Source organism: Choloepus didactylus, chromosome 16 (assembly GCF_015220235.1).
Source record: "Choloepus didactylus isolate mChoDid1 chromosome 16, mChoDid1.pri, whole genome shotgun sequence".
Taxonomy (NCBI): Eukaryota; Metazoa; Chordata; class Mammalia; order Pilosa; family Megalonychidae; genus Choloepus; species Choloepus didactylus.
The window spans coordinates 72830706-72855928 of record NC_051322.1 but is presented as its reverse complement, the minus strand read 5'-3'; the positions used below and the strand labels follow the sequence as shown (position 1 = coordinate 72855928).

At 40.7% G+C, this 25223-nt stretch overlaps 1 protein-coding gene across 3 annotated transcripts in view; it reads left to right on the top strand.

The window, feature by feature from the left end:
• Nucleotides 1-2658: 2658 nt before the first annotated feature.
• Nucleotides 2659-25223, top strand: part of PTPN2 (protein tyrosine phosphatase non-receptor type 2) — a 104211-nt gene continuing 81646 nt past the window's right edge. Inside the window, exon 1 of one of the 3 annotated variants that reach the window (XM_037805568.1) lies at nt 2659-2821. In XM_037805568.1, the coding sequence (XP_037661496.1) occupies nt 2753-2821 (69 nt within the window). In that variant the 5' untranslated portion in view covers nt 2659-2752. The remainder of the gene's footprint in view (nt 2822-25223) is intronic. The other 2 variants (XM_037805569.1, XM_037805570.1) reach the window with 2 other exon arrangements.

The window sequence follows — 25223 nt, the reverse complement described above, 5'->3', positions numbered from 1 at the left end:
TCCACATTAAAAAAAATCTTGTGGGCTACTGATTGAGCTTACATCAAACCCATAGATTACTTGAAGTACTGTTAACTTTACCATCCTAAAGTTTTCAGTCCGTGAACATCATCTATCCTTCCATTTACTTAGTTCTTTCGTTTTCCACAGTTATAGTTTGTGGTTTTCAGTCTAGACAACTTGCAAATCTTATGTTTAATATTTTCCTTAATAATTCATATTACATTTTTATTTTCCAATTCTTTGTTGTATTACTTAGAAATACAATTGATTCTTTAAATGTTGACTTTGTATTCAGTGACTTTGCTAAATTCACCTATTAATCTAATAGTTTGCCTGTAGATTAGTTTGGACTTTCTTTGTATACAACATATTGGCTGTAATAGTATTAATTTTGCCTCACCCTTTCCTATCATTATACCATTTCTTAATCTTTCTCACTTATTGCTATGACTACACAAGATTGAATAATGATGGGCATCACTGACCTGTGTCCAATGTCAGGGGGGTTCAACTACTTAGAAAATTGTCCAGTACTATATAGTAAAGGTGGGCACACACACACCATGCCCCAGCAATCCTGCTCCTAGATAAATGCACAAGAGAGATGACAGCACACGTCCACCAGAAGACAAGCACAAAAATGTTCGCAACAGTGCTCTTCACAAAAACCCCAGAAACAGCCAAATTTAGAACAAATAAAGTGTGATGCAGTCAATTGATTACTATTTAGCAGCAAGAATAAATGAACTATTTCTACATGTAAGGATGAATTTCATAAACATGCTGGCCAAAAGAAGTCAGGCACAAAAAGAGTGCATACTGTATGATTAAATGAAGTTCAAAAAAAGGCAAAGTTAATCCATGGTGTTACAGGGCAGGGTGATGGTTACCCAGGGTGAGGCAGGCGTCTAGGATGGAGTTTGAGGGGGATTTTAGGTGTACACCTAGCATTCTTTTTCTTGACCTGAGTATTGCCATACAGCTGTGTTCACTGTGTAAAAACTCATTCAGTTACACACTTGTGATTTGGTACATTTATGTATTATATTTCAATAAATGGCTTATTTTTTAAAAATATATTTATCTGAAGTTCCACTTTCACTGGAATCTAAGCTACATAAAAAATATCTACCCAGCTCTGTAAATGTACAGACTTTAGGCCACTGGGTTGTATTTTGATATATTTTGTCCCTCTGAAGTTCTAGGTATAGGGGCTATGGGTAGTAAGGAGTTTTTCCTGAAAGGGGTATAATTATCTGGGGAAGAGGTGTTTCTTAGGTAGGAAATGAATTCAGAAGGCAGGTCTTATTCAAGTGGAAGAGACTCCAAACTCTTGTTATGCCTCATTTCCTTTGGTCTAGTAGACTAGTGGTCCAGTTGCTCCTAGCCTGTGGGCTGCAGAAGCTGAAGTCATTGCTATGAATCCAAACTGTTGCTTTGAGATCAAGATACCTCTCCATTCAGGGAAATACCCCCACATTGCCAACCTTCCAAGGTCTCAGTTGATTTTAGGTGGGCCATCTGGTTGCCTTTTCTCGGTAGAACACTACATATTTTCAGGTTGGAAAGCAATCCCTTGAGCTGATCTCTTTGTAAGACTCCAATGATGCCAACAACCACAGGGTATTCAGGGAGATAGTGTGCCTTTATTGTAAATAATCAGTGTCAATGTCAGGATGTAGGACCCAGGACAATCAGATTTAGAAGACAGCCTAGGAAGAAAAGGCTGGTTGCCGGTTTAATTTTCTGTATCTGGTACAGCATTGTTAGTCACTACCTTTTCTTTTAGCTACCACAGCCTACTGCTTTAATGAGGGTTTTCATTATTTTACTGACTTAAGGACACTTTTTCTGCCCCAAGTATTTTAATCCTAGGGCTCCCTGTCGGATAGATGTTTCTGCCACGATCCAAGTGTTGTAAATGTGGCTCCACCAGCCACATGTGGCTAGGGAGCCCCGGAAATGGGATAGTAAACTGAGGAACTGAATTTTTAATTTCATTCCATTTTAATTGATTAAAATTTAAACTTCAACACTGGACAGCTCAGCTAAATATCTTCTACCCTTTGCATTGGTTACGAAGGTGACCCCATGAGCCCACAAGTTCGCTAACAATAAACTATCTTCACGTGAGGCAAGGTGATTTTCATAATGAGCACATTTGTTTGACATTAGAGGATCTATTCGTTTTAGAGGTCGTAAAATGCTTCCTTGACAAGACGCCTTCTCCGAACTCCTGGAGAGGTTGCCCCTCCTTTTGCCACCGTGGTTTGGCACAAAGCCCGCCGGCTGAGGGCAGCTGGCCTCTGGGCTGAGACATTTGCTCCAAAGTTGGGCACGAGAGGCCACACTGACCTAGACGGTGTTTAAACTAAAGTTCCAAGGCCGCAAGAAAGAAATCAGCCCCAAGGACAAGAGCGAGGAACGGGACCGCAAGCAGGCGCGCCCAGGTGACCCGGCCTCAGCACCAACAGCCCGCGGCGCCGGGAGCGGGGCCTCGGGGGCGGGGCCTCGGGGGACAGGCCCCGCCCCCACCTGCGTGCGCTCCGCACCGCTGCCCTCCCCGCGCGCCCGCTCCCCGCCCTACTCCTCCTCCCCGCGCCGAGTCGGCGCGCTGACGTCCGACGCTCCAGGTGCTTCCCTCCGCCGCCGGCACGGTCGGCGCATGCGCTCAACGGCGCCCAGCGTTCCCGGCCCGCGCGGGGCGTGAGCCGCTCTGCCCGCCAAAGCTGCCCTCGCGCCTGCCGCCATGTCCGTCACCGTCGAGCTAGAGTTCGAAGAGCTGGACGCCCAGAGTCGCTGGCAGCAGCTGTACTTGGTGAGTCGCGGGTCAACTCGGTAGCCACGCTTGCTCCCCGCGCGCTCGGCTCAAGCCGGCCTGGCTCCCCTTGCCCCCTTGGGCGGAAGTGGTCGGGCTGCTCACGGGGGCGCTAGGGCGCCTGCGCCGCGCTGTTTCCCCCTCCCTCCACACAGAGGCCGAAGGAGGTTCGCCTCGCGCGCGTGTGAGCCGAGTGTGCTCGGGCGGTCCGCGCCACAGCGGCCCCTTGCGGCGGCAGGGGTGCTTCGGCTTTGACTCTGGCCAGGGGTTCGCGCTGGGGGATTCGGGCTGGGTGGGGGCTTGGACCCGGGACGTGTTAGGGTGGGCTCGGGCTGGGCTCGGGCTGGGGGCTTCCGGGCCGGGGTTGGAGGTCTGTGGGGGGTTCCGGGGGCTTCAGGCCTAAGAGGCTCAGACCCGGGGGCGTCCCGGAGTCTCGGACCCTGGGGCGGAGGACGGCGCAGGTTGCGGGTCTGGGAAGGCGGAGCGCGTGTGCTGGCTCCGTTTGTGGGGTGCTGCTCGCCTCCGGTCGTGGTGGTGCGGGTGGGAGTTCCTGGGGTTCCTAAGAGCGTCTTTTGCGCGGGTGGGGGTGAGCATCTCCGCAAAGAGGCTTCCCGGAACAAAAATAGGACTGGGTTGTCTTAGTTAAAAGAAATGATGAGAGTTCGTTCGCTTGTTGATTCTCCCTGTTGAACTCTGCATATAATAAAGCGCACAGGTATTATGTGTACAGCTCAGCGAGTGTCACAAACGTACTCATCCGTGCAAGCCCTCTCAGGTCGAGCTCCAGAAGGCTTGTCGTGCCCCTTCCTGGTCGAGCCTCTGGGGAGTGATGTCTGTCACCGCAGAATAATCTTGTCTGGTCTCGAACTCATGTACAGTACTCATGGTGTGAATTCTTTTGTGTCTAGTTTCTTTAGAGCAACCAGAGTATCCTTTAATTCGAACAAAACTTTAGTTTTTGTTTCTTTAAAAATACTTTAATTGCTTAGCCCCTACTCTTGATTCATGAGCCCGTTATTCCCGGGATTGAATTGAGTGGTTGGTGAGCAAGTGCTGCTCCTGTTGTTCTATTCATGCTGTACAGCAAAAGGAAAAAAAAAAGGAACCTTCCTGTAAATCTGGACGGTTCTGGTCATTTCCCCATTCCGTTTAATTCGATGACATTAAAAAAATATCCCCTTTCTCCTGTGTTCATAATGTAACGTTTTCTTCTGGAACACATTAGCAGGCAATATAATAAATACTCTGTTTCGTATTGCATAGAGAGTGTGTTAGAAGAGGGTACTAACTTTTAAAGAATGCTGGTAAGGATTCCTCCAATTATGGAAAATTTAGGAGAAATCTTTCTGTGGTAGCCTGCCAGCTCTGTCTTCTCCAGTTACATTTGGTTTAGCAGAGGCTACAGACTCCAAGGTTCAGGTGGTATATTAGACTTCAGATTTGAGACGAGACCAGTGAATGCTACAGCTTAATTTAGCTTAACCTTCTGGTTAAGCAGTTTGATATGTATTTTTGTATCATCCATGGAAACTATAATCCCTCTCACCAGAAGAACATACCTGCCTACATTCACTGGAAATTTCACATCCATTTTCAGACAGTTCAGTTAATCCTTCCCTGGACTTGTGGTTGGAATCTTTCAGTTTACAGGACTGTTCAGTGCTCTTATTGTTATTTTTACCTGATGGAAGAATGAGAACATTCCTTGGTTGGTAGAAACCATGCCATGCATGCTGGCATTACAGGAAAAATAGGTTGCAAACCAAGGAAGTTAGTAATGGAAAGCAAGTCTAGAAAGAGCTTGGGCTCAGTATTTCCACATGCTTTCCTGGGACCCTAGAGTATTCACATACCATTCTACAGACAAGTACTGAATGCCTAAGTGTGCCAGCCCCGCTCCAAGCCTCGGTGTCCAGAAGGACTGTGACTGACCAGGCTTCTGCTCACACTGGGGGCTGATGCTCTAGGACTCACTCTCTGAGGGCCTCATTGCAATTCCGTGCTTTCATTCTTCAAACACCTGTTATCTGCCAGTGCTAGGCACTGAGGATACTTGTCTAAAGACCAAGGAGACAGCCCGGTGATAAATGCAAACCTGTTAAGCCATGCTGTGGGAATACCTGGGAATCCTGTGTATCCCAAAAAGGGGGTATGGCAAGGTCTTCTGGAGAAGGGATTACTTTACCTAATCCTGAAGGACAGGTTGGCCAGGTGAAAAGAGTGGGAAGGAGAATTAGTGTTCCTAGGAAGGAAGAAATGTCTCCACAGTATGCCAGAACTACCAACAATTTAGCATGGTGCAGTCTGGTATGGAGTTGAAGTATGGGAGAGAAGCTGGAGAGTAAGGAAGGGGGCTGTAAGGCTCTGGCAGATCAGACTCAGGAACTTGAACTAGGTAATAGGGACTCACCAAGGGCTTTTAAGCATTATGGAACCCTGATCATATTTACTTGTTAGCAGTGGATTGGATGGGGATAACTGTAGGCAGGTAGCCCAGGTCAGTCTGCCGAAGTAAACCTGAAGAGAAGTGGTAATATATGGGAACTCTGTATTTTATGCATTATTTTTCTGTAAACCTACACCTGTTCTAGTAAGAAAAAATTTAAAAAGAGAGGGAGAAGTGGTGAGCTTCTGAATCCAGGCTGTGGCGGGAGGGATGGAGGGAGTCAGATTTGAAATGATAAGGAGGTAGATGTGTTTGGTTTTGAAGCTGTTCGGTTTGGCATACGCATAAGACAGTGAAGTGGAAATAGTTTAGTATATAAGTTTGGAGAGAGGTCTGAGCTGTAGATATAATTTTGGGTGATGAAATGACCTAGGGAAGGTAGAGAGGGTTTGAGAATGCCTCAGGCCAGGGGCAGAATCATGACAGACACAGCGTTTGAGGGAGTGGTTAGAGAAAGAAGACCTTGCGGGAAAAGACAGGAGAGGATGAGCAATAAAATGGGGAGAGCATCAGTGAATCAGTGGTGGGATGGCGTTATGGTCAGCAGGGTCTCATCCTGAAGATAGGACAAATCAGGTCAGGGCTGAAGATTCACAGATGCCTAGAAGAGAGCAGTTTCCACGGAGCGTGGAAGTCAGGTTGCCTGGAGTTGAGAGGAGCATGTGGGAGGAAGTACAGGCAGATGAGTGTGGACTGCTCTTTGAAGAAGTCCCGTCTTGAAGGGAAGAAGTGGAGGGATGTGGCTAGCCTTTCATGGCTTCCCACTGCTCATGCGCTAAAATCCAAGCCATGCTTTGCTTCCCTAGCTTCATTTTCCACCTCACCCTCCTCCCCCTTTCTCATGGTTTCTGTTCCTTGTGTGCCGGGGCTCACTCTCACCTTGAGGCTTTGGCTGCCTTGGCACACGCACACCCTCTTGCCCTTTTCCTAACTGCCTCCTCCTCAACCCTCAGTCTCACTGCCTCAGAGGGTTTTCCAACCCACGCTTGGTGTGATTCTCTGTTGGGCGCTTCTGTGGTATCTGACTTCCGCTTTCCTAGCAGTGAATTGGATGTAACGGCAGATTATTTAGGGAACACAGTTTGCATTAGGCAAACCACTGCCGAAACGAATGCTGCTTGTATAGGAGGAGAGTGTTCGTTGGCTTTCTGCTTTGTTTATCACAATAATGTTATACCTGATAATGTTTGAGAAGAGTTGTGCTTTTTTTTTTGGCAAGGCTAAGAGTGCTAGGAAGAGAAAGGGTTTACTCTTGAGCAAAAACTAGATATAACTAAAAGGTGGACTTGCTTAGTGATAACGAGTATTTTTAATTTACACACCTTTTTATTGAAGTTCTTGCAGGAAAAATGAATTTATTACTTCGAGTCAAACTCTGGCCCCTTCCTCCTTTTACCCCTCTTGAAGAGTTGCTCTTCTAACATGACCGCTACCAGGAGGTTTCTTAGGACGGCATTACTGGGTTGGCGCAGAATTGAGTCTCTCAGTCTGAGTTACCTTCGTCACTGCCTCATAGAGCTTCATGAGGCCCCAGGCACTTGGTAAACACTTATAAATGTTTGTTGAATGAATGCTTTCTTACGTGAGAAGGGAGACTTGACATGTTCATTTGATTGGAGGTGGTGGTGGTGAGGAGGGGGTGAGCCTAAACAGGGAGTCAGAGGTAGAAGAAATAAAAAGATGATTTGTTGGGGCCAGAAACCTGAGAAAGCAGAAAGTGGGATCCCAAACACACAGATGGAGAATTGGCCTTGAAAGGTTGCAGTTGGGCAGACGAGAGATTACCGGAAAATAATTTAGTCTGATTGGCACATACTAATAACATTAATATAGTCTGAAGTTAATTCTGGCTTTTTGAGAAATGTTCATGATCACTTTTTTCTGCCTTTCCTTTAGTCCTTGGTGATTGCTGTCTGAGTTAGACTGGGGCATGAGAAGGGCAGAGAAAAGGGATGGAGTTCTGTCTGCCTGTCAGGGAAGAGACCAGAAGGCTCCGTCAGGGAATAATGTTTCTAGTAAGTGGTGGCTCAGAAAGAATTTGGTTGATTAATCATGGTTTATGAACCGTGGAATTCTTAACTGACTGGTCATTTTTCTTTATTAGAAATTTGTAGTTCAAATGAGGGTAGTTTTTACCTTTTGTGAGTTGGCTACATTTTAAAGTAGGATATAAGGTGACCTCTGTTCTAATACCTTACACTGGGGACAGACAGGATAAATCAGGCTGCTTACTCTGTAATACCTCCCTTTCAGTGTCTGCTGATGACACATTCTCCTACCTGTTGTCTACCCTTATTGCTCAGTTTTCTTAAATGGTAGTATCGGCTGTTTCTTTATCCAGCTCCTTATCCAGCTGCCTTCTCACACCTTGGTGTCTTTGCATATGTGGGATATACCCTGTGCCTACCTTGTCTGTCTAGGAAACATGCTCAAGACTAGACTCTAGTCCACTTAGAGTCCGCTAGGGAGGCCCCTTCCTGGAGTGTGGATCACATTGTTGGAGAACTGCTTGCTTGTCTGGTGAACTCCTTGAGGGCTGCCTCATGGGTCTTTGTTTCACCAGCACCTGCCCATAGGGCCTGAGACATGTCAGATGATCATTAAATGTTCATTGAACCAAGAAATACTGCTCCCCTTTTAAAATGTGGAAACCTCTGTTTATCTGACTTACTTACGATTGTAATATCCATGATTGATAACAGCCAGGACGCAAATCCAGTCCTTCTGATTCCCCTTTCAGCATCGTCTTACTTCACCAGGGTGAGTGCCTCAGTTGTTTTCTTCTTCTGAACTGCTTGAGATTAATGGCAGGGAGGGAATCATTTTCATTTTTGATGGATTGTATGGAATGGAATATATTGTAATAGGTGGGGTCATTTTGGGACTTGAGGCCTTTAAAAAGGTGTCTCAGTTTCCTGGCTGCTGTGACATACCACACAGTGGGTTAAACAACAGGAATTTATTGTCTCACAGTTTTGGAGGCCAGAAGGCTTGTTTCCTCCCGGTGTCAATAGTGTTTCGGTGGGCTGGCAGTATTTGGGGTTCCTTGGCTTTTCCATCCTGTGGTGATGCCCTCTCCTTTCTCTTCCAGGTTCCAGCTGACTTCCTGCCTCCTTTCCTCCCCATGACTTTCTTTCTGTGGCCTCCATTAATAGGACTAAGACCCACAATGAAGGAAATACCTGAAACTGTCGAACTGCAACCCAGTAGCCTTGGTTCTTGAAGGCGATTGCATAACTACATAGCTTACATGGTGTGACTGTGTGATTGTGAAAACCTTGTGGCTCCTACTCCCTTTATCCCGTGTATGGACAGATGAGTAGAAAAATAGGGACAAAAAGTAAATGAATAATAGGGTGGAATGGGGGAGATGGAATGTTTTAGGTATTCTTTTTTACTTTTATTTTTTTCAGAGTAAGGAAAATGTTCAAAAATTGATTCTGGCGATGAATGCACAGCTATTTGTTCAGTGAATAATTGATTGTACACTGTGGGTGACTGTAGGGTATGTGAATATATCTCAATAAAACTGTATAAAAAAAAGACCCACCCTGATTCAGTTGGCCACAGCTTCACTAAGGTCCTATCTAAAGTGGGTTCACACCCACTGGAATGGGTGAAGGTTAAGGACATATTTTTCTGGGGTACCACCTACCACAAACAGTATCTGGGAACCATGGATCAGACATGAAAAGGATTTCCAAAACCCCCTGAAACTGTGCTAAATTGTGTGTTTGCATGTGTGCGCACCCAGGTAGTTTTTTGGATGATTCCTTAGCTTTTATCAGGTTCTTAAATGGATCTGTCTGTGACTCCTTCAGAAGCAAGGACCACTGCTTTAGAGGAAAGCAGCCTTGGGAAGGGTGCCCTGTAGAGAACATAGACTAAAATTCACATTGTGCTTTGCCTTTGGCACATGTCCTATGGATTATCTGGCTAGGTGGTACTAATTACCCCTTGCCTAAATAGCTTGCCTCCTGTTTGATTTCTTGGTTTTAACCAGAATCTCCAGTAGCTGTTTTTGGATTCTCCCAGATTGTTATAATCTGTAGAATTCCTTATTTTCTCCTCCTGTTTGGGTCCCCTGCCTGCTGTCTTTGTTCACTTACTCTGCTCACTCTCTTCCCTTTTCTGTCTTCCTTTGGGCCCTGAAAACTGGTAAGACAGAGACAGGGACAGTTATGGTCCAGGTAAGCAAAATTTATGTTAACATATGCATGTGCTTCACTTTCTCTAATAAACATATGTATTTTTCCCCTTGGAAATTCTTATTTAGATCCTCTTACCTCTGTTTCTTATCTCTGTGGTAGAGCCACTTAAAGCTCCACTACACTCATTATTTCTTGTTGGTAAGCAGTTAGGTGCAGATATTATTTAAGCCAACCAGTAAATTAAAACTGATAATCTCCCATTATTTTGGATAGCAGTGATCATCGTCCATATACTAAATCCTAAATCAGTTTAGCATTTAAAGTTTAATACACAGCAGGCTTCCTCACAACTGAGGAAGAGATGCAGCTCAGTAGGCTAATTTTTTTTTCTTTTCAATTCAGTTTTTTTTTTTAATAATAAATTTTATTTTGAAATAAGTTCAATCTTACAGGAACAGTTGCAAAAACAGTACAAACCCCATACATAGAACTCCATCATACCCCGAACCCCCTCCCCTGATACCCCGATCCATCACCTTTAAGATCCTGTTACACCACTGTTTCTTTCTTTCCCTCCCTCTCTCCCTCGCTCCCTCCCTCCCTAACACCCATCATCTATTGCTCTGTCCTCTGAACATATGAGAGCAAACTGCGCATATCTTTGAACAAACAATATAATTCACATATACCTTTCCCATGGACAAGAACATTATTTTATGCAATCTCATTAAACGCAGATAAGAAGTTCAAGAAATTCAACATTGATATAAAGCTTACATTCTGTATTTCCTTTTTTTTTTCTTGTGTCCCATCCGTGTCCCTTTGAGCCTCCTCTCCTCCCAACTCAGATCCCATCCAGGATCATCCTTGGCATTTAATTGTCATCTATTTAGACTGTCTTTTTTTTCTTTTTTTTAATTTTTCAATTGTGGAAAGATATATATAGCCTAAATCTTCCTATTCCACCCCTCCCTAGCATTCCATTAGTGGGATTAATCACATTTAGAATGTTGCAATGCTATCACCTTCTGACCATCCATTTCTAGAAGTTTCCCTTCACCCCAAACAAAAACCCTACTCTCATTTCTTAACTCCCCATTGCTCCTTCCCCCACTTCTTGTAACCCATACTCTACTTTTCATCTCTTTGGTCATATTCTCTGATACTTTCTTTGTGTTTACCATGGGGCTTAAATTTAACATCTTAAATCTATACAATCTTGTTTTTCTTTGATACCAACTTAACTTCAATAGGACACATAAACTGTGTTCCTATACTCCTCCATTCCCCCACCTTTATGTAGTTCTTGTCAAAAATTATTTTACATTGAGTCCAAAACCACCGATTTGTCATTACTGTTTATGTATTTTAGATCCTGTAGGAAGTAAATAGTGGAGTTATAAATCAACAATACAGTAGTATTGCTCTTTATATTTACCATGTGATCTTTACTGGAAATCTTTATTTCTTCATGTGGTTTCAGTCAATTGTTCAGTGTCCTTTCCTTTCAGCCTGCTTAGGACTGATCTACTGGTGATGAAGTCCCTCAGCTTTTGATTTTCTGGGAATGTTTTCATCTACCCCTCATTTTTATCCTTCATGTGTTTGTGAATTCTCCAAGTCTCTGATGCTTATTGACTTCTATTTGTATTCCATTGTGGTCAGAGAATGTGCTTTGAACAAATTCATTTTTTTATTTTTTATTTTATTGAGGCTTGTTTTTATGTCCCCTCATACAGTCCATTCTGGAGAAAGATCCATAATCACTAGTGAAGAACGTGTGTCCCAGTGACCTGGGATGTAATATTCTGTATATGTCTGTTAAAAGTCTCTATAACTCTCTCTTATTTCTGTTTCTCTGTCGGTAGGGCTCACTTTAGTATCTGAAGTAGGGCAGGTCTTTCATTAGCAAATTCTCTCAGCATTTGTTTGTCCGTGAAAAATTTAAGCTCTCCCTCAAATTTGAAGGAGAGTTTTGCTGGATAAAGTATTCTTGGTTGGAAATTTTTCTCTCTGAGAATTGTAAATATGTGATGCAACTGCCTTCTTGCCTCCATGGTGGCCGCTGAGTAGTCACTACTTAGTCTTATGTTGTTTCCTTTGTATGTGGTGAATTGCTTTTCTCTTGCTGCTTTCAGAACTTGCTCTTTCTCTTCAGTATTTGACAGTCTGATCAGAATATGTCTTGGAGTGGGTTTATTTGTATTTATTCTATTTGGGGTTTGCTGGGCATTTATGCTTTGTGTATTTATATTGTGTAGAAGGTTTGGGAAGTTTTCCCCAACAATTTCTTTGAATACTCTTTCTAGACCTTTACCCTTCTCTTCCCCTTCTGGGACACCAGTGAGTCTTAAATTTGGACTTTTATTTTATCTATCATATCCCTGAGATCCATTTCAATTTTTTCAATTTTCCCCCATTCTTTCTTTTGTTCTTTCATTTTCTGTTCTGTACTCCTCGAGGAGGCTGAGTTGTTTAGCTTCCTCTAATCTTGTATTACGAGTATCCAGAGTCTTTTTAATTTGGCCTACAGTTTCTTTAATTTCCATAAGATCTTCTATTTTTTTATTTACTCTTGCAGTATCTTCTTTATGCTCTTCTAGGGTCTTCTTTATGTCTTTTATATTCTGTGCCATGCTCTTCTTCAAGTCTTTTATATCCCATGCCATGCTCTCATTGCCTGTCTGGAGTTCTTTGATTAATTCTGCCAGGAACTGCGTGTCTTCAAATCTTTTGATTTGAGTGTTTGGGTTTGGGTTCTCCATGTCGTCTGGTTTTATCATATGCTTTAAGATTTTCTGTTGTTTTTGGCCTCTTGGCATTTGCTTTATTTGATCTTTAATTTGTTAGAATTACAGCTTGGTGACATACACTTTCTCTAACTAACCAGCAGATGGCATCCATAAGTCACTTATTCCCCTCAAGTCAGTTCTCCCCAACTTTGTGGTGTGTGGGGATCTGATTCTTTTGGGGTCCAATTGGTGCACTTAATTTGGGTGTGTTGTCAGTGCTGTCTGCCCTCAATGAGGGGTGTGTGCCTGAGCGGTTAGGGAGGAAGGGCAGGTTTAGTAATCAAACCTCCCAGGTGTTCCCAGAGATTTAAGACTGTTCTCTGCCGCTGACACAAAAGTCCTTGGTATTGGCGTAGGTTCCCCCCTCCCTGCTGTGCTTTTCCAGGACCTCTGCTGAGGCGGGAGGGCCGTGCCACGTCACAAGTGAGCGCCGGCCTCCAGGGAAGCCCTGGGCCGCTGGGCTGTGTAGGGGCGTTTCCAGCCCGCTTCAAAGATGGTTGAATGGGATGCATTAACTTCCCTCTTTCCGCACAGCTCCGCCCTCGCAGCTCTGGGACAATCAGCCATGGGTGTATTCAAGGCCACTGTCCATGGCTGATATTGTGTCCTGTGAATGGTGCTGCGGGAAAGACTCCCTGTCGGGCTGGATTTCTTGGCTCGGCTCTGTGCTGCGTGTTCTGCCGGGGCAGTAGTAGCCCCGCCCGCTGGGGAGATGGCTGCAAGTCGTGCATCTCCCCTTTGATCCCCTGGACCTGAGACAATCAGCAGTGGGTGTGGGAAGGGGTATCCTCCACCCCAGACACCAAGGCGTTAGTCCAGACCACTCCCGTCTTATCTGCAGCTGTTCCCGGGCTTCTTTTTTTTTTTTTTTTTTTCAAAAGACACCAACCCACCGTTTCCCCACACCGCAGCGTGGCCTAGGGACTCAGCCGACTCACTCACTCGTTTCAGAACGCAGACTCCTGGTTTCACCAAACGCATGTTCCCTGTGGCTTTAGCAGAACTTGTCTGGCTGGTGCTACTCTGGAAGTGGTGTTCTGGGTCACTTTGGTTTTTTATCTAGTGTTTTCCATGGAGGTGTTTTTTCTGTCTCACCTAGCCGCCACCTTAGGTTCCTCCGCCCAATTCAGTTTTATTGAGATACATTCACATAGCCTACAATCATCCACAGTGTTACAATCAGTTGTTCACAGTACCATTGTATAGTTGTGTATTCATCACCAAAATCAATTTTTGAGCATTTTAATTACTCTGAAAAGAAAAATAAATAAATAAAAGCAAGAATAAAAATACAAGTAAAGAAGAATACCCAACACATCCCACCCCCAGCCCCCTCTTCCCTTCTATTATTCATTAATTTTTGTTTCCATTTTTTCTATCTATCTGTCCATACACTGGATAAAGGGAGTGTGAGCCACAGGGTTTTCATAATCACACACACAGTGTAAGCTATGTAATTATGCAATCATCTTCAAAAATCAAGGCTACTGGGTTGCAGTTCAGCAGTTTCAGGTATTTCCTTCTAGCGATTCCAATACATTAGAAACTAAAAAGGGATATTTACATAGTGCATTAGAGTGCCCTCCAGAGTGACCTCTCGACTGCATTTGAAATCTCTCAGCCACTGAAGCTTTGTTTCGTTTTGTTGCCCTTTTGGTTAAGAAGATTTTCTCAATCCCATGATGCCGGGTCCGGTCTCATCCCTAGGAGAGTCATGTCCCACATTGCCAGGGAGATTTACACCCTTGGGAGTCATGTCCCACATAGCGGGGAGGGCAGTAAGTTTACCTGCTGAGTGGGCTTAGAGAGAGAGAAGGGCCACATCTGAGCAACAAAAAAGGTCTCTGCAAGAGACTCTTAGGCACAATTATAAGTAGGCTTAGCCTCTCCTTTGCAGTAAGAAGCTTCATAAGGCAAGCCCGAAGATCGAGGGCCCAGCCTTCTAAATTGTTAGTTCTCAATGCTTGTAAGAATATCAGCAATTCCCCAGATGGGGAAGTTGAATATTTCCACATTTTCCCCCAGTCCCTCAGGGGGGCTTTGCAAATACATTTTTATTCTCTGCCCAGATTTCTTTGGGATGTATCGGGGTTTCACACTAACCTGTACAAACCAACCAGATCTCACTCCCTATTCAGAGTTCCATGTAATTATGTATGGTGTTTGAATAAACTGACTGTACAAGTTAAATTATTTAGTGTGCTACAGAAAATATAGATTTTGCATCAAATAAACATCTCTTCCTTTGGTCTCACACAGAAGTTGAAGTTCTAAAGCACAGTCAGTATTGTCCTTTACCCTTTAGTCTGGTTTGCCGTGGTCCTAACCAGATGCTTCATTCGTATCTTTAACCAAAGTCTGAACTCTTTTTCAGCTTTTTTAACAGTTGCAGTATGAGGTAATACTGACATTCATAGCTGCTGAACTCTAGCTCTGAGTCTCTGTTGTCACACAGATACTCGAAGTTCCAGGGGCCGACCAGTTATACATAAAATGCTCAGTGTCTCAGAATTTAGAGATAACCATTACAACTCAGGAATAGATGTGACTGCTGTAAGAGCCTACAATCTAGGGACCTTTGCAATAAGCCTTCCCCTGATAACCTGTGCTCTAGGATTCAATTCTCAGAGTTTTCACATTATATTTAGTCCATATTTGTGAGGCCTTGTAATGTTTGTCTTTTCGTTTCTGGCTTATTTCACTTGAAATGCTGTCCTCCAGATCTGTTCACCTAGTTGCATGCCTTACAACTTCTTCCTTCTTGCTGCCTCAGCAGGCTAATTTTAAAGGCTATAAATCTGACTCTACTATTTGCAATAGAATTCTAAACAATTTGTTAAATTCTTAATTGGGATGAAGTTCTACCTTGCAGGTTATTGTCTGAAATAGTTGTTAAAAATGAATGTAATGCTGTTTTAAATGTATTAAATATAGTGCTATTTTGAACTTCTGTATATGATACAGCAGCAGTTGTTTAGGAAGTTGTTTTGACTTAGTGAAATTCTTGCTTTTAAAGATCATGGACACCTTTAGACAGACTTTTCAGATGACACCTGTGAATGAGAGAAAGGCCCACATACATAAAATTCCCCCAAATTTTGCATGTGATTTCAGGGATTTCTGTAGACTGTTGAGGTTGATGACCCCAGGGTAAGAAGCCCCAGTCAAGGAACTGATTTAAGACTAGATTATTTTATTTATGGACTTCTGATATCTTTTTCAGTGTGGTAGTTTCATGTTTTGTTTTTTTAACATGTGCTCTTCTGATTCCTTTAAAAACTCAGTCTGTGGGATTTAATATGCTTTTTGTTCTGTCGGTTTCATTTAGTTCATATCACTTTATTTCTCTTAACTTCTTTCATTCCTCTGAAGGAAAAAAGGATCTCATACTGAATCACTTTGTTTCTTCTCTAGTTTTGTTGAACAGTCATACTCTGAAAGCAGTCAAATCCTTTTCACAGTTTGTTTTATAATCCTTCCAGAAATTTTTGAGGTGGGTTCGGGTAAGACTTGAAGGGCTCCTGCTCCTAGTGGGGTAACAGAAAACCGCATTTACTTCCAGCGAGAACTGCTGCTGCTGCTCTGGTTTTATATTTTAAGCAAAACATAGGTTAACATTTAGAATCTTGAAGTTTCTGTTTTTTAAATCTCTGTTACTATAACTAATTTTACTTATTGTTAGGGTGAAATAGTTATCTTACCACTATAATCAAATAATATTTTAGTACTTGGTACATAGCTTTGGTCTCTATTCAGGACTGAAAACTTTACATTCTTATACTGTAGAATTTTCTCCCTTGAACTGTTAATATGGAGCAGCGTATATAAATTTATGAAATCCAAAAAGAATAATCTTCTCTTAATTTTATAAGAAAAAAGGTAGGACCTTAAGATAATCCCAAATTAGTTATGAATTTATAATTATGAGAGAGCATACCTAAATTTCTTTCTTTATCCTTCAGGTTCCTAAATAAAATCCTAAATTTATGGTAAGTGTTCACTTTATTTTACTAGTGAAATGTTTGTGAATATACTCTCTCTATAAAGATACTGTGGAAGGATGCAATGAAGCCTGAAACTAAATATCTTGCATAATTTAAGAAACCATTATTTTAGAGTATGAACACTTGGTTATGGCCATTACATGCCTATCACTGGTTGGAGAGACATGATTCCTGGTGGAATAGGTTCTATTTTGCATCACACAGGGAAGGAGAGTAGCATCAGGGAAGGAAGTGCTGTGAAAATGTGACCCAAGAAGAATGAATAGAAATTGATGACAGATGAGTTCTTTTCCTTATTTCTTATATCAAAAAGTGAATTGATTTTGAGTCTGGATAATCAGCAAGTGAAGATGCCATTGACAGAAGAGTGGAAGTCTGGAGGGAGTTCCCTCGTTGGGGTTAGGGGATGAACTTGGTTTTATATGTGTTGAGTTGGTGGAGCCAGAACTTTCAAGAGGGAGCTTTGTAGAGAGGTTAAAACAGGGGATGCTGTTTGGGGATCTCCTCCAAAGGAATGGTCAGACCCATGTCTTTGAGGAAGAATTTAATAAGAATAGAATAGCTAACCTTGACTAAGCTCTTATTACTATGTATCAGGGCTGTGCTGTGTATTTTCTGTGCATTATCTAAGGGGTGACTACAAATGAGAAAACAGGCTCAACTTTTCAAAGTTTATACCGCTGTTAAGTAGCAGAGGCAGATAGGAATCCAGGACTTCACTTTAGAGCCTGCATTTTAATAAGTAAATGAATAATCAATTTGGTTAGGATTTTAGGAACATGGCAAAAATTTAAAACAGCAAGGAAGGGTTGATAGTGAACAGTAATCACTCTTTCTTCCTAGTTCTTTTTCTGTAGGCAACCACTGTAACCAGTTTCTTATGTATATTCCCAGAAATACTCTATCCATAAGTAAGTATTTATCTGTCTGTTCTACTGCCTTTCAAAAGATGTTAGCATGTTGTTTTGCACCTTATTTTTTTCACTTAATATGTATTGGAAATCTTCCAAATAAGTAGATACCTATAGAAGTCCTTCCAAATAGATCTCATGAGTTCTTTTTAAGTTGCATAGTACTCATTATTTAACCAGTCATCATTATGATGGACATATAGGTTGTTTATAGACTTGAGCTACAATGTGGCAGTGAAGTTGTATCACTTCTCTTCCAGAGAAGTTGTATCAGTCAGTGTACACTCACATCAGTAGTGTGGGAGAATGTTGGTTCCCCACACCTTCACCAGTTTAGTTACCAGACTTCTTGATCTTTGTCTGATAAGGTGAAAATGGTCTTATTATAGTTATAATTTGCAGTTCTCTTATGAATGAGAATGAGCAACTTTTCTTATTTTGAAAGTCATTTGTATTTCCTTTCGCTTTTTGATATGTTGCAGTGCTTTTCATATTAAGGAAGTCCTTTGTCATTTTGCAGATATATATATTTTAATTCATCAATTATCTTTTGACCTTGTTTTGTGGTACTTTTTCAAGTAGAAAAATTTAATTTTTATGAAATCACATTTATCTGCCTTTACTTTTGTGGTTTCTAGGTTTTTGTGACATAGTTTAGATAAGCCTTCATTCTATGATTAAAATAATTTTTCTCCTTTTTTTAATACCATTTTATGGTTTCATGTTTAAATGACTGATCAACCATGACTTTATTTTGAAATGAATGAGGTAGACATCCAATTACTATTTTTCAAAATCGCTACCTGGTTATGTAAGCCAGCCCCTTCCCCCTCTGATTTAAAATACTATTTTTATAATTTACAGAATTTCTAATATATATAATTTACAGAATTTCTAATATGGAGCATCAGCAAATGCCTGCCTAATCTGATCCCTGTCACCTGTTCGTCCTCATCTCTTGCATTTCCTTCCCTTGTGCGCCACAAGTCTTGTGCTGCATGTGGTTCTTACAGTATACCAGTTATTCATTCTTCTGTCTGTCTGTTTTTTATGTTCTTCCACATCCCTGCCTCTGCACATGCTGGGTTGTCTGCTCGCAGATGTCTTTCCCTCCTTGTTTGCATGGCAAACCCTGCTCATTCTTCAGGTCTGTTCATGCACCTTCCTCTCACTCCCTCGGGTGGAAATAAATCCTCCTCCTGTGTTTTCTGTAAATGTGGACACACTTCTGTTACAGCAGTTATTAGAGTGGCCCCTTGACATTCTCAAGGAAAATTCTAAGGTCTGATTTTAAAAAAAGGAAAAGTAAAGTTGTTAGAGGCAATTGTATACATAGCAACAAAAATTGATTCAAGAATAGAGATAGAAAACTCTGGGTCCTTAGTAGTGCTGTAATTCCCCACACTAGAGTCTTTTTTTGTTGCCCTAATTTGTCCCTGAAATGACTAAAACACAGTGGTAAGAAAGAGTCTGTACTTCTCTAGGTCCCACCCACATATTTGAGATTTTAGGGGATTTTGACAATAAACAGTACACCCAGGCTTGGATAAAAAGCTCATGCATGCACTTCCCTTCTGTACAGATGAACAAACGTGTTCTCAGACATATGCATAATTCAGCAGCTCAAGAGAATGGGGCCACTTGGATCGTTTGGAGTATGTGAAATACTTAGTATTAAGAAATAGAGAAAACTAGTTCAGAGGATGAAAGAGTTCTTAAAGTTGTAAAATACGATTGTTGAAATAAAAAATTCTGGACATACCAGCAGAGCAGGTAGTGTAGAATACCAAATTAGCTTGAGAAAATCTATCAGAACTCAGGAAAAAGATAAAGAAAAGGAATATTATGAGAGAACATTTAAAATGCATGAGGAAGACCCCAAATCTGTGTGAGAGAGGAGAGAACAGAGAAGACTGAGGAGAAGCAGTTATCAAAGAAACAGGGAAGAATATCTCAGAGTTGAAGAGAATCTTAAATCTTAAGATACAAAGGGACCACAAAGTCTACATGAATGTATTTAAAAAAAAAAAAAAAAGCATAAAAATCTGGATGCATCTTGATGAATTTTTAAAGTATTCAGGATAAAGAAATAACCCAGTAAGATAGAAAAAAGGTTACCTACAGGAAGAACAAATCAGATTGACATCAGATTTACCCTCTCTGGCATTGAATGCTTAAAGCAATGGTGACATGTCAACCAGGTGCTGAGAGAAATGGAACAGGTATAGAAAGCAGGTTTTGGTGACAAAGCCAAGTAAAATCTAGACTTTAATTATGAATTATTGTGAACCTTAATGGAAATGTTAAATATTTTTTAGATAATTGAAGAATGTAAAGAAAATCATGGATCCAAAATTCTGGATTATTTCAAGAAAATATGGGGCTTTGGGCTATAGGAAGAGGGAAATAAAACGATGTAATTGTACCTATGATAGAGATTTATTAATGGATGCTTTACATTATTAGAAAATAATGGAGGCTCTTTTAAAGATGTTACATACAGCTCTGCTAATTTGAAATTCTTAATGAAATGCACTTGCTTTTTTATGTATATTCTTTATTTGGATTTTTAATTCAAATAAACTGGATATTTAAGGATATTAAGGAATTGGGGGGTATTTTTAGGTGTATTAATGGATCTTTTTTTAAAAAAGATACCCTTTTTTTGTTGTTTTGTTTTGTTTTTTAATTTTCTGAAATAAATTCAGAGTTACAGGAACAGTTGCAAAAACAATACAAACCCCATACACAGCATACCCTGACTCCCCTTCCCCAATACCCCGATCCATCAACTTTAACATGCTGTCACACCACCATTTCTTTCTTTCCCTCCCTCCCTCCCTATCTATCATCCATCACCTATTGCTCTGTCTTCTGAACATATGACAGCAAGCTGCACACATCCTTGAACAAACACTATAATTCACGTATACAATTCCCATGAACAAGAACATTCTTTTATGCAACCCCATTAAGCACAGCTAAGAAGTTCAAGAAATTCAACATTGATACAGAGCTTACATTCTATATTTCCTTTTTATTTTTCCTTATGTCCCAACTGTGTCCCTTTGAGCCTCCTGTCCTCCATCCTCAGATCCCATCCAGGATCGTCCTTGGCATTCAATTGTCATCTATTTAGACTGTCTTTTTTTTTTTTTTTTTTTTTCTATTGTGGAAACATGTATACAGCCTAAATCTTCCCATTCCACCCCCTCCCTAGCATTCCATTAGTGGGATTAATCACATTTAGAATGTTGTAATGCTATCACCTTCCCACCATCCAGTACTAGAAATTTCCCTTCACCTCAGACAGCAACCCTACACTCATTTCTTAACTCCCCATTGCCCCTTCCCCCACTTCCCATAACCCATACTCTACTTTTCATCTCTATGGTCATATTCTCTGATAATTTCTTTGTGTTTACTGTGGGGCTTAAATTTAACCTCTTAAATCCATAACAGTCTTGGTTTTCTTTGATACCAGCTTAACTTCAATAGGACCCGTAAACTATGTTCCTATATTCCTCCCTTCCCCCGCCTTTATATAGTTCTTGTCAAAAATTACATATTTTACATTGAGTCCAAAACCACTGATTTGTCATTAGAGTTTATGTATTTTATATCCTGTAGGAAGTAAATAGTGGAGTTACAAATAAAAAATTATTGACTTCTATTTGTATTGCATTGTGGTCATAGAATGTGCTTTGATTATATTCAGTTGTTTTTTGTTTTCTTTTTTTAATTTATTGAGGCTTGTTTTATGTCCCAGCATATGATCTATTCTGGAGAAAGATCCATGATCACTAGAGAAAAATGTGTGTCCTGGTGATTTGGGATGTAAGGTTCTATGTGTGTCTGTTAAAATTCTCTTTATCTCTCTCTCCTTTCTTTGTTTCTCTATTGGTAGGGCTCCTTTTAGTATCTGAAGTAGGGCAGGCCTTTTATTGGCAAAATCTCTCAGCATTTGTTTGTCTGTGAAAAATTTAAGCTCTCCCTCAAATTTGAAGGAGAGTTTTGCTGGATAAAGTATTCTTGGGTGGAAATTTTTCTTTCTGAGAATTTTAAATATGTGATGCCACTGCCTTCTCGCCTCCATGGTGGCCGCTGAGTAGTCATTACTTAGTCTTATGTTGTTTCCTTTGTATGTATGTGGTGAATTGCTTTTCTCTTGCTGCTTTCAGAACTTGCTCCTTCTCTTCAGTTTTTGACAGTTTGATCAGAATATGTCTTGGAGTGGGTTTATTTGGATTTATTCTATTTGGAGTTTGCTGGGCATTTATGCTTTGTGTATTTATATTGTGTAGAAGACTTGGGAAGTTTTCCCCAACAATTTCTTTGAATACTCTTTCTAGACCTTTACCCTTCTCTTCCCCTTCTGGGACACCAGTGAGTCTTAAATTTGGACGTTTTATTTTATCTGTCATATCCCTGAGATCCATTTCAATTTTTTCAGTTTTTTTCTCCATTCTTTCTTTTGTTCTTTCATTTTCTGTTCTCTTGTCCTCTAGAACACTGAGTCGTTGTTCAGCTTCCTCTAATCTTGTATTATGAGTATCCAGAGTCTTTTTAATTTGGTCAACAGTTTCTTTTATTTCCATAAGATCTTCTATTTTTTTATTTACTCATGCAATGTCTTCTTTATGCTCTTCTAGGGTCTTTATGTCCTTTATATCCTGTGCCATGCTCTGATTCTTTGACTGTAGTCCTTTGATTAATTGTGCCAAGTACTGTGTCTTTTCTGATCGTTTGATTTGGGTGTTTTGGATTGGGTTCTCCATATCATCTGGTTTTATCAAATGCTTTAAGATTTTCTGTTGTTTTTGGCCTCTTGGCATTTGCTTTGCGTGATAGCTGTGATCTTCCAGGACCTCTGCTGAGGCAAGGCTGTGCTACGTCACAAATGTGCACCTTCCCTCAAGGGAAGCCCCAGGCTGCCGGGCCGTGCAGGGGTGCTCCCAGCCTGTTGCAAAAATGGCTGAATGGGGCAGCTCAACCTCCCCTCCCTTTTCAGACAGCTCTGCCTTCCCAGCTCTGGGACAACTAGCTGTGGATGCACCCAAGGCCACCGTCCACGGCTGATATTGTGGCGTGTGCGCCGTGCCGTGGGATACACTCCCCATCAGACTGGGTTTCCTAGCGTGCTCTAGGCTGTGGGTCCGGCCCCGGGCAGGAGTGTCGCCAGCACGCCGGGAAGCCGGCTGCAAGGGGCGCAGTTTCTTTCTCCTTTTGGCTCTCCCCTCTGGCCCTGGGACAATCAGCAGTGGGTGTGGGGAGGGCTATCCTCCACGCCAGACACCGAGGCATTGGCTACAGCCTGCTCCTGCAGTGCTTCACTGCGCGGTTCTCACTGCTGTATCTGCAGCCGCTCCCGGGTTTTTTTTTTTAAAAAGAACTAGTCCGTCTCCAAACGCCAACCCGCAGTTTCCCCACACTGCAGCACGGCCACGGGACTTTCAGTTGGCTTACTCACTCGGTTCAGAATGCAGACTCCCGGTTTCACCAAGTTCATGGTCCCTGTGGTTTTAGCAGACCTTATCCAGCTGGTGCATTGTTGGAAGTGGGGTTCTGGGTCGCTTTCTGGTTTTTATCTAGTATTTTTCACGGAGGTGTTTTTTTTTGCCCTGTCTCACCTAGCCGCCATCTTAGGTTCTCCCCGCACTTGCTTTTTAAAGGAAAATAACCTGATTTGGAAATAGATTAATCATTATGGACTAACTTGGAAAAATTACGAAAGAACTACCTTCTGAAAATGGAACAGATAGTTTTTTCAGTTACCTCAAACTGTAAATTAAGATACAAATAATATAAAACTATTTAAGCTGGTCTCAAACATGGAAAAGAATAGATCACTTCCCAGTCCATTTTGAGAGGTAACACAAGCATCTCTGCAACCTATCTAAGATAGAATCAAAAAAGAAAACCAATTTGACTTGTAGTTATAGGTCACACATTTTAATGTTTATCAACAGGTATAATCTAGAAATATAGTACAAAACATGAGTTTATTCTGGGAATATACAGATGGTCAATATATGGGAATGTATTACTCTCATTTACCACATGAAAAAACATGTAATCATATAATCATATTGATAGCAGGTAAAATAGCAATAAGAACATTTAAAAACTGAAAAATAAGCTTAAGAAATGTGTTGATTTTATTTTTTATGAAAACAAAAGCAAAACTTGTTAAGTGATAAGGAAGACTTAAATCTATGGAGACATATACCTGGCTTCTGGATTGAAGAATAGGTATTATAAAGATGTTCATTCTCCCTAAATTGATGTAATTTAAAAAAAAAAAAAAAAAACCCAAAACCTGCCAGCTTAAAGCAGGTTTAAAGTTGATGTCCATCTGAAAGGGTAAACAGTCCAGAAAAATCAAGACAACTTGTGAGGGGGAAGAAAAGGACAGTACTTTAGTACTAATATTTTTAAGGGTGAGGTGATACCTATATATTCATGCTTAGCCTTTCTTGAGAAATACTGGCAAAATAATGATCTTGATTCAGGGGTTCCATTTTTAGAGGGCTGTCAAGAAATACTTTGAAAAGTGTGCAGAAAATGTATTTAAAGATATTCATTACCTTGTTTTTAATAATTGTGAAGTTTGGGAAATATCCTAATTCCAGTAGTCATAGGGGATGGGTCTAAATAAATTATGGTGTGTCCTATAACAAGACACTCTACCTTTTGTAGTCATTAAAAGTGTTGAAGGGGACGTATTGACAGGAAAAGATATTCATGATATTCTAAGAGATTAAAACCAGTTATAAAACCATGTGCCTCTTAATCTGCCATTTTTTTTATAGTGCCATTTTAATACAAAAAAAATGTTAAAGTATGTATCTACTCAGCAATAAAGTAAAATGTCCAGAAAATCTAGTTTTCTCTGAACTGTATGATTGTGTACTCTATTAATTTTTCTTTTTGCTGATCTATAGAATCCTAAACTGTGACAGTGGATATATATTACTTTATTAAAAGGTAAACATGTTTTTTTTCTGTCCAAGAAAATCACATATGAAAACTCATGGTTAAGTACTCTCTGGCCACTTATTATGGGGACAGAAAGCTGTATTTGCTAGGATAACCCCCTGAACCTGTAATTTTGTTACAGCACAGTAAATTAATGTGCATGTGACTCATGAAAAGGTTAAAGGATGTTCAGTATATTCTTGCTTTAGAAGACAGAGTATTGCTTGCATTTTAGAAATATTTTCTTTAAAATTTAAAATAAATTTTGTACTTGTAAAAATAAGTATCAGTAATCTGGAAATTTTACTTTTAAAAGAATATCTGATGAGGTTAGATAAATGAAGGCTTAGTTTAGTAGGGTTAACAAGATTGAAGAAATTTTCAGTCACTTAAGAAACTAAGGTTTTTATTGGCATATCCATTTAAAACTAAAAATTTAATTTTTAAGATAGGTAACAAACTATTCATAAAGATAATTTAGCAGAAAATGTTTACTTACTTCAGTGCCGATAAGTGTGTGCACTGCAATGAAATTTATTTTTCAAAGACTTTGTAGTACAGAGTGAACTTGACTTACTTCAAATTAGTGGGGTTAATTATAAGAACTGTCACCAGAAGAAATAAATAGGTTTAACACTGTTTGGCTTTACTGTTTGGGATTTCTTATTCCCTTATTCTAAATCTTACAAAATGCTGATCCAAAGATGCCTAGGTTTTAAAACCACTTTTTCCATTTTGTTTACCATTTTATATCCAGGAAAATGAACTTTCTTTTGGGTCAGTTGGTTTCACATGGGGCTTATAAAAACTTCTCTCTTAAGCTGCTGTCAGAATATGAGTCATAGTTTGTTGTTCATTGCTGTGAACCGCACACCCAGGATCCATTAAGGATAGGGAAGCTGTACCAGCTATTAACTCACTATGGAAAATTCATGACATTTAAGGACATGTTAAGGTATTTTAAAGTTTGTACCTCTTGTATCACATGAAGAAGCAAAGTGAATCTGGTTATGTAGGTGTGATGGGAGTTTTAGATGGTAGCCTTATTTTGTAGCCAGTTGAATGGCAACCTTTTTTTTGTCCTTGAACATTATCTTAATATTTTTATTGAACCATAGTC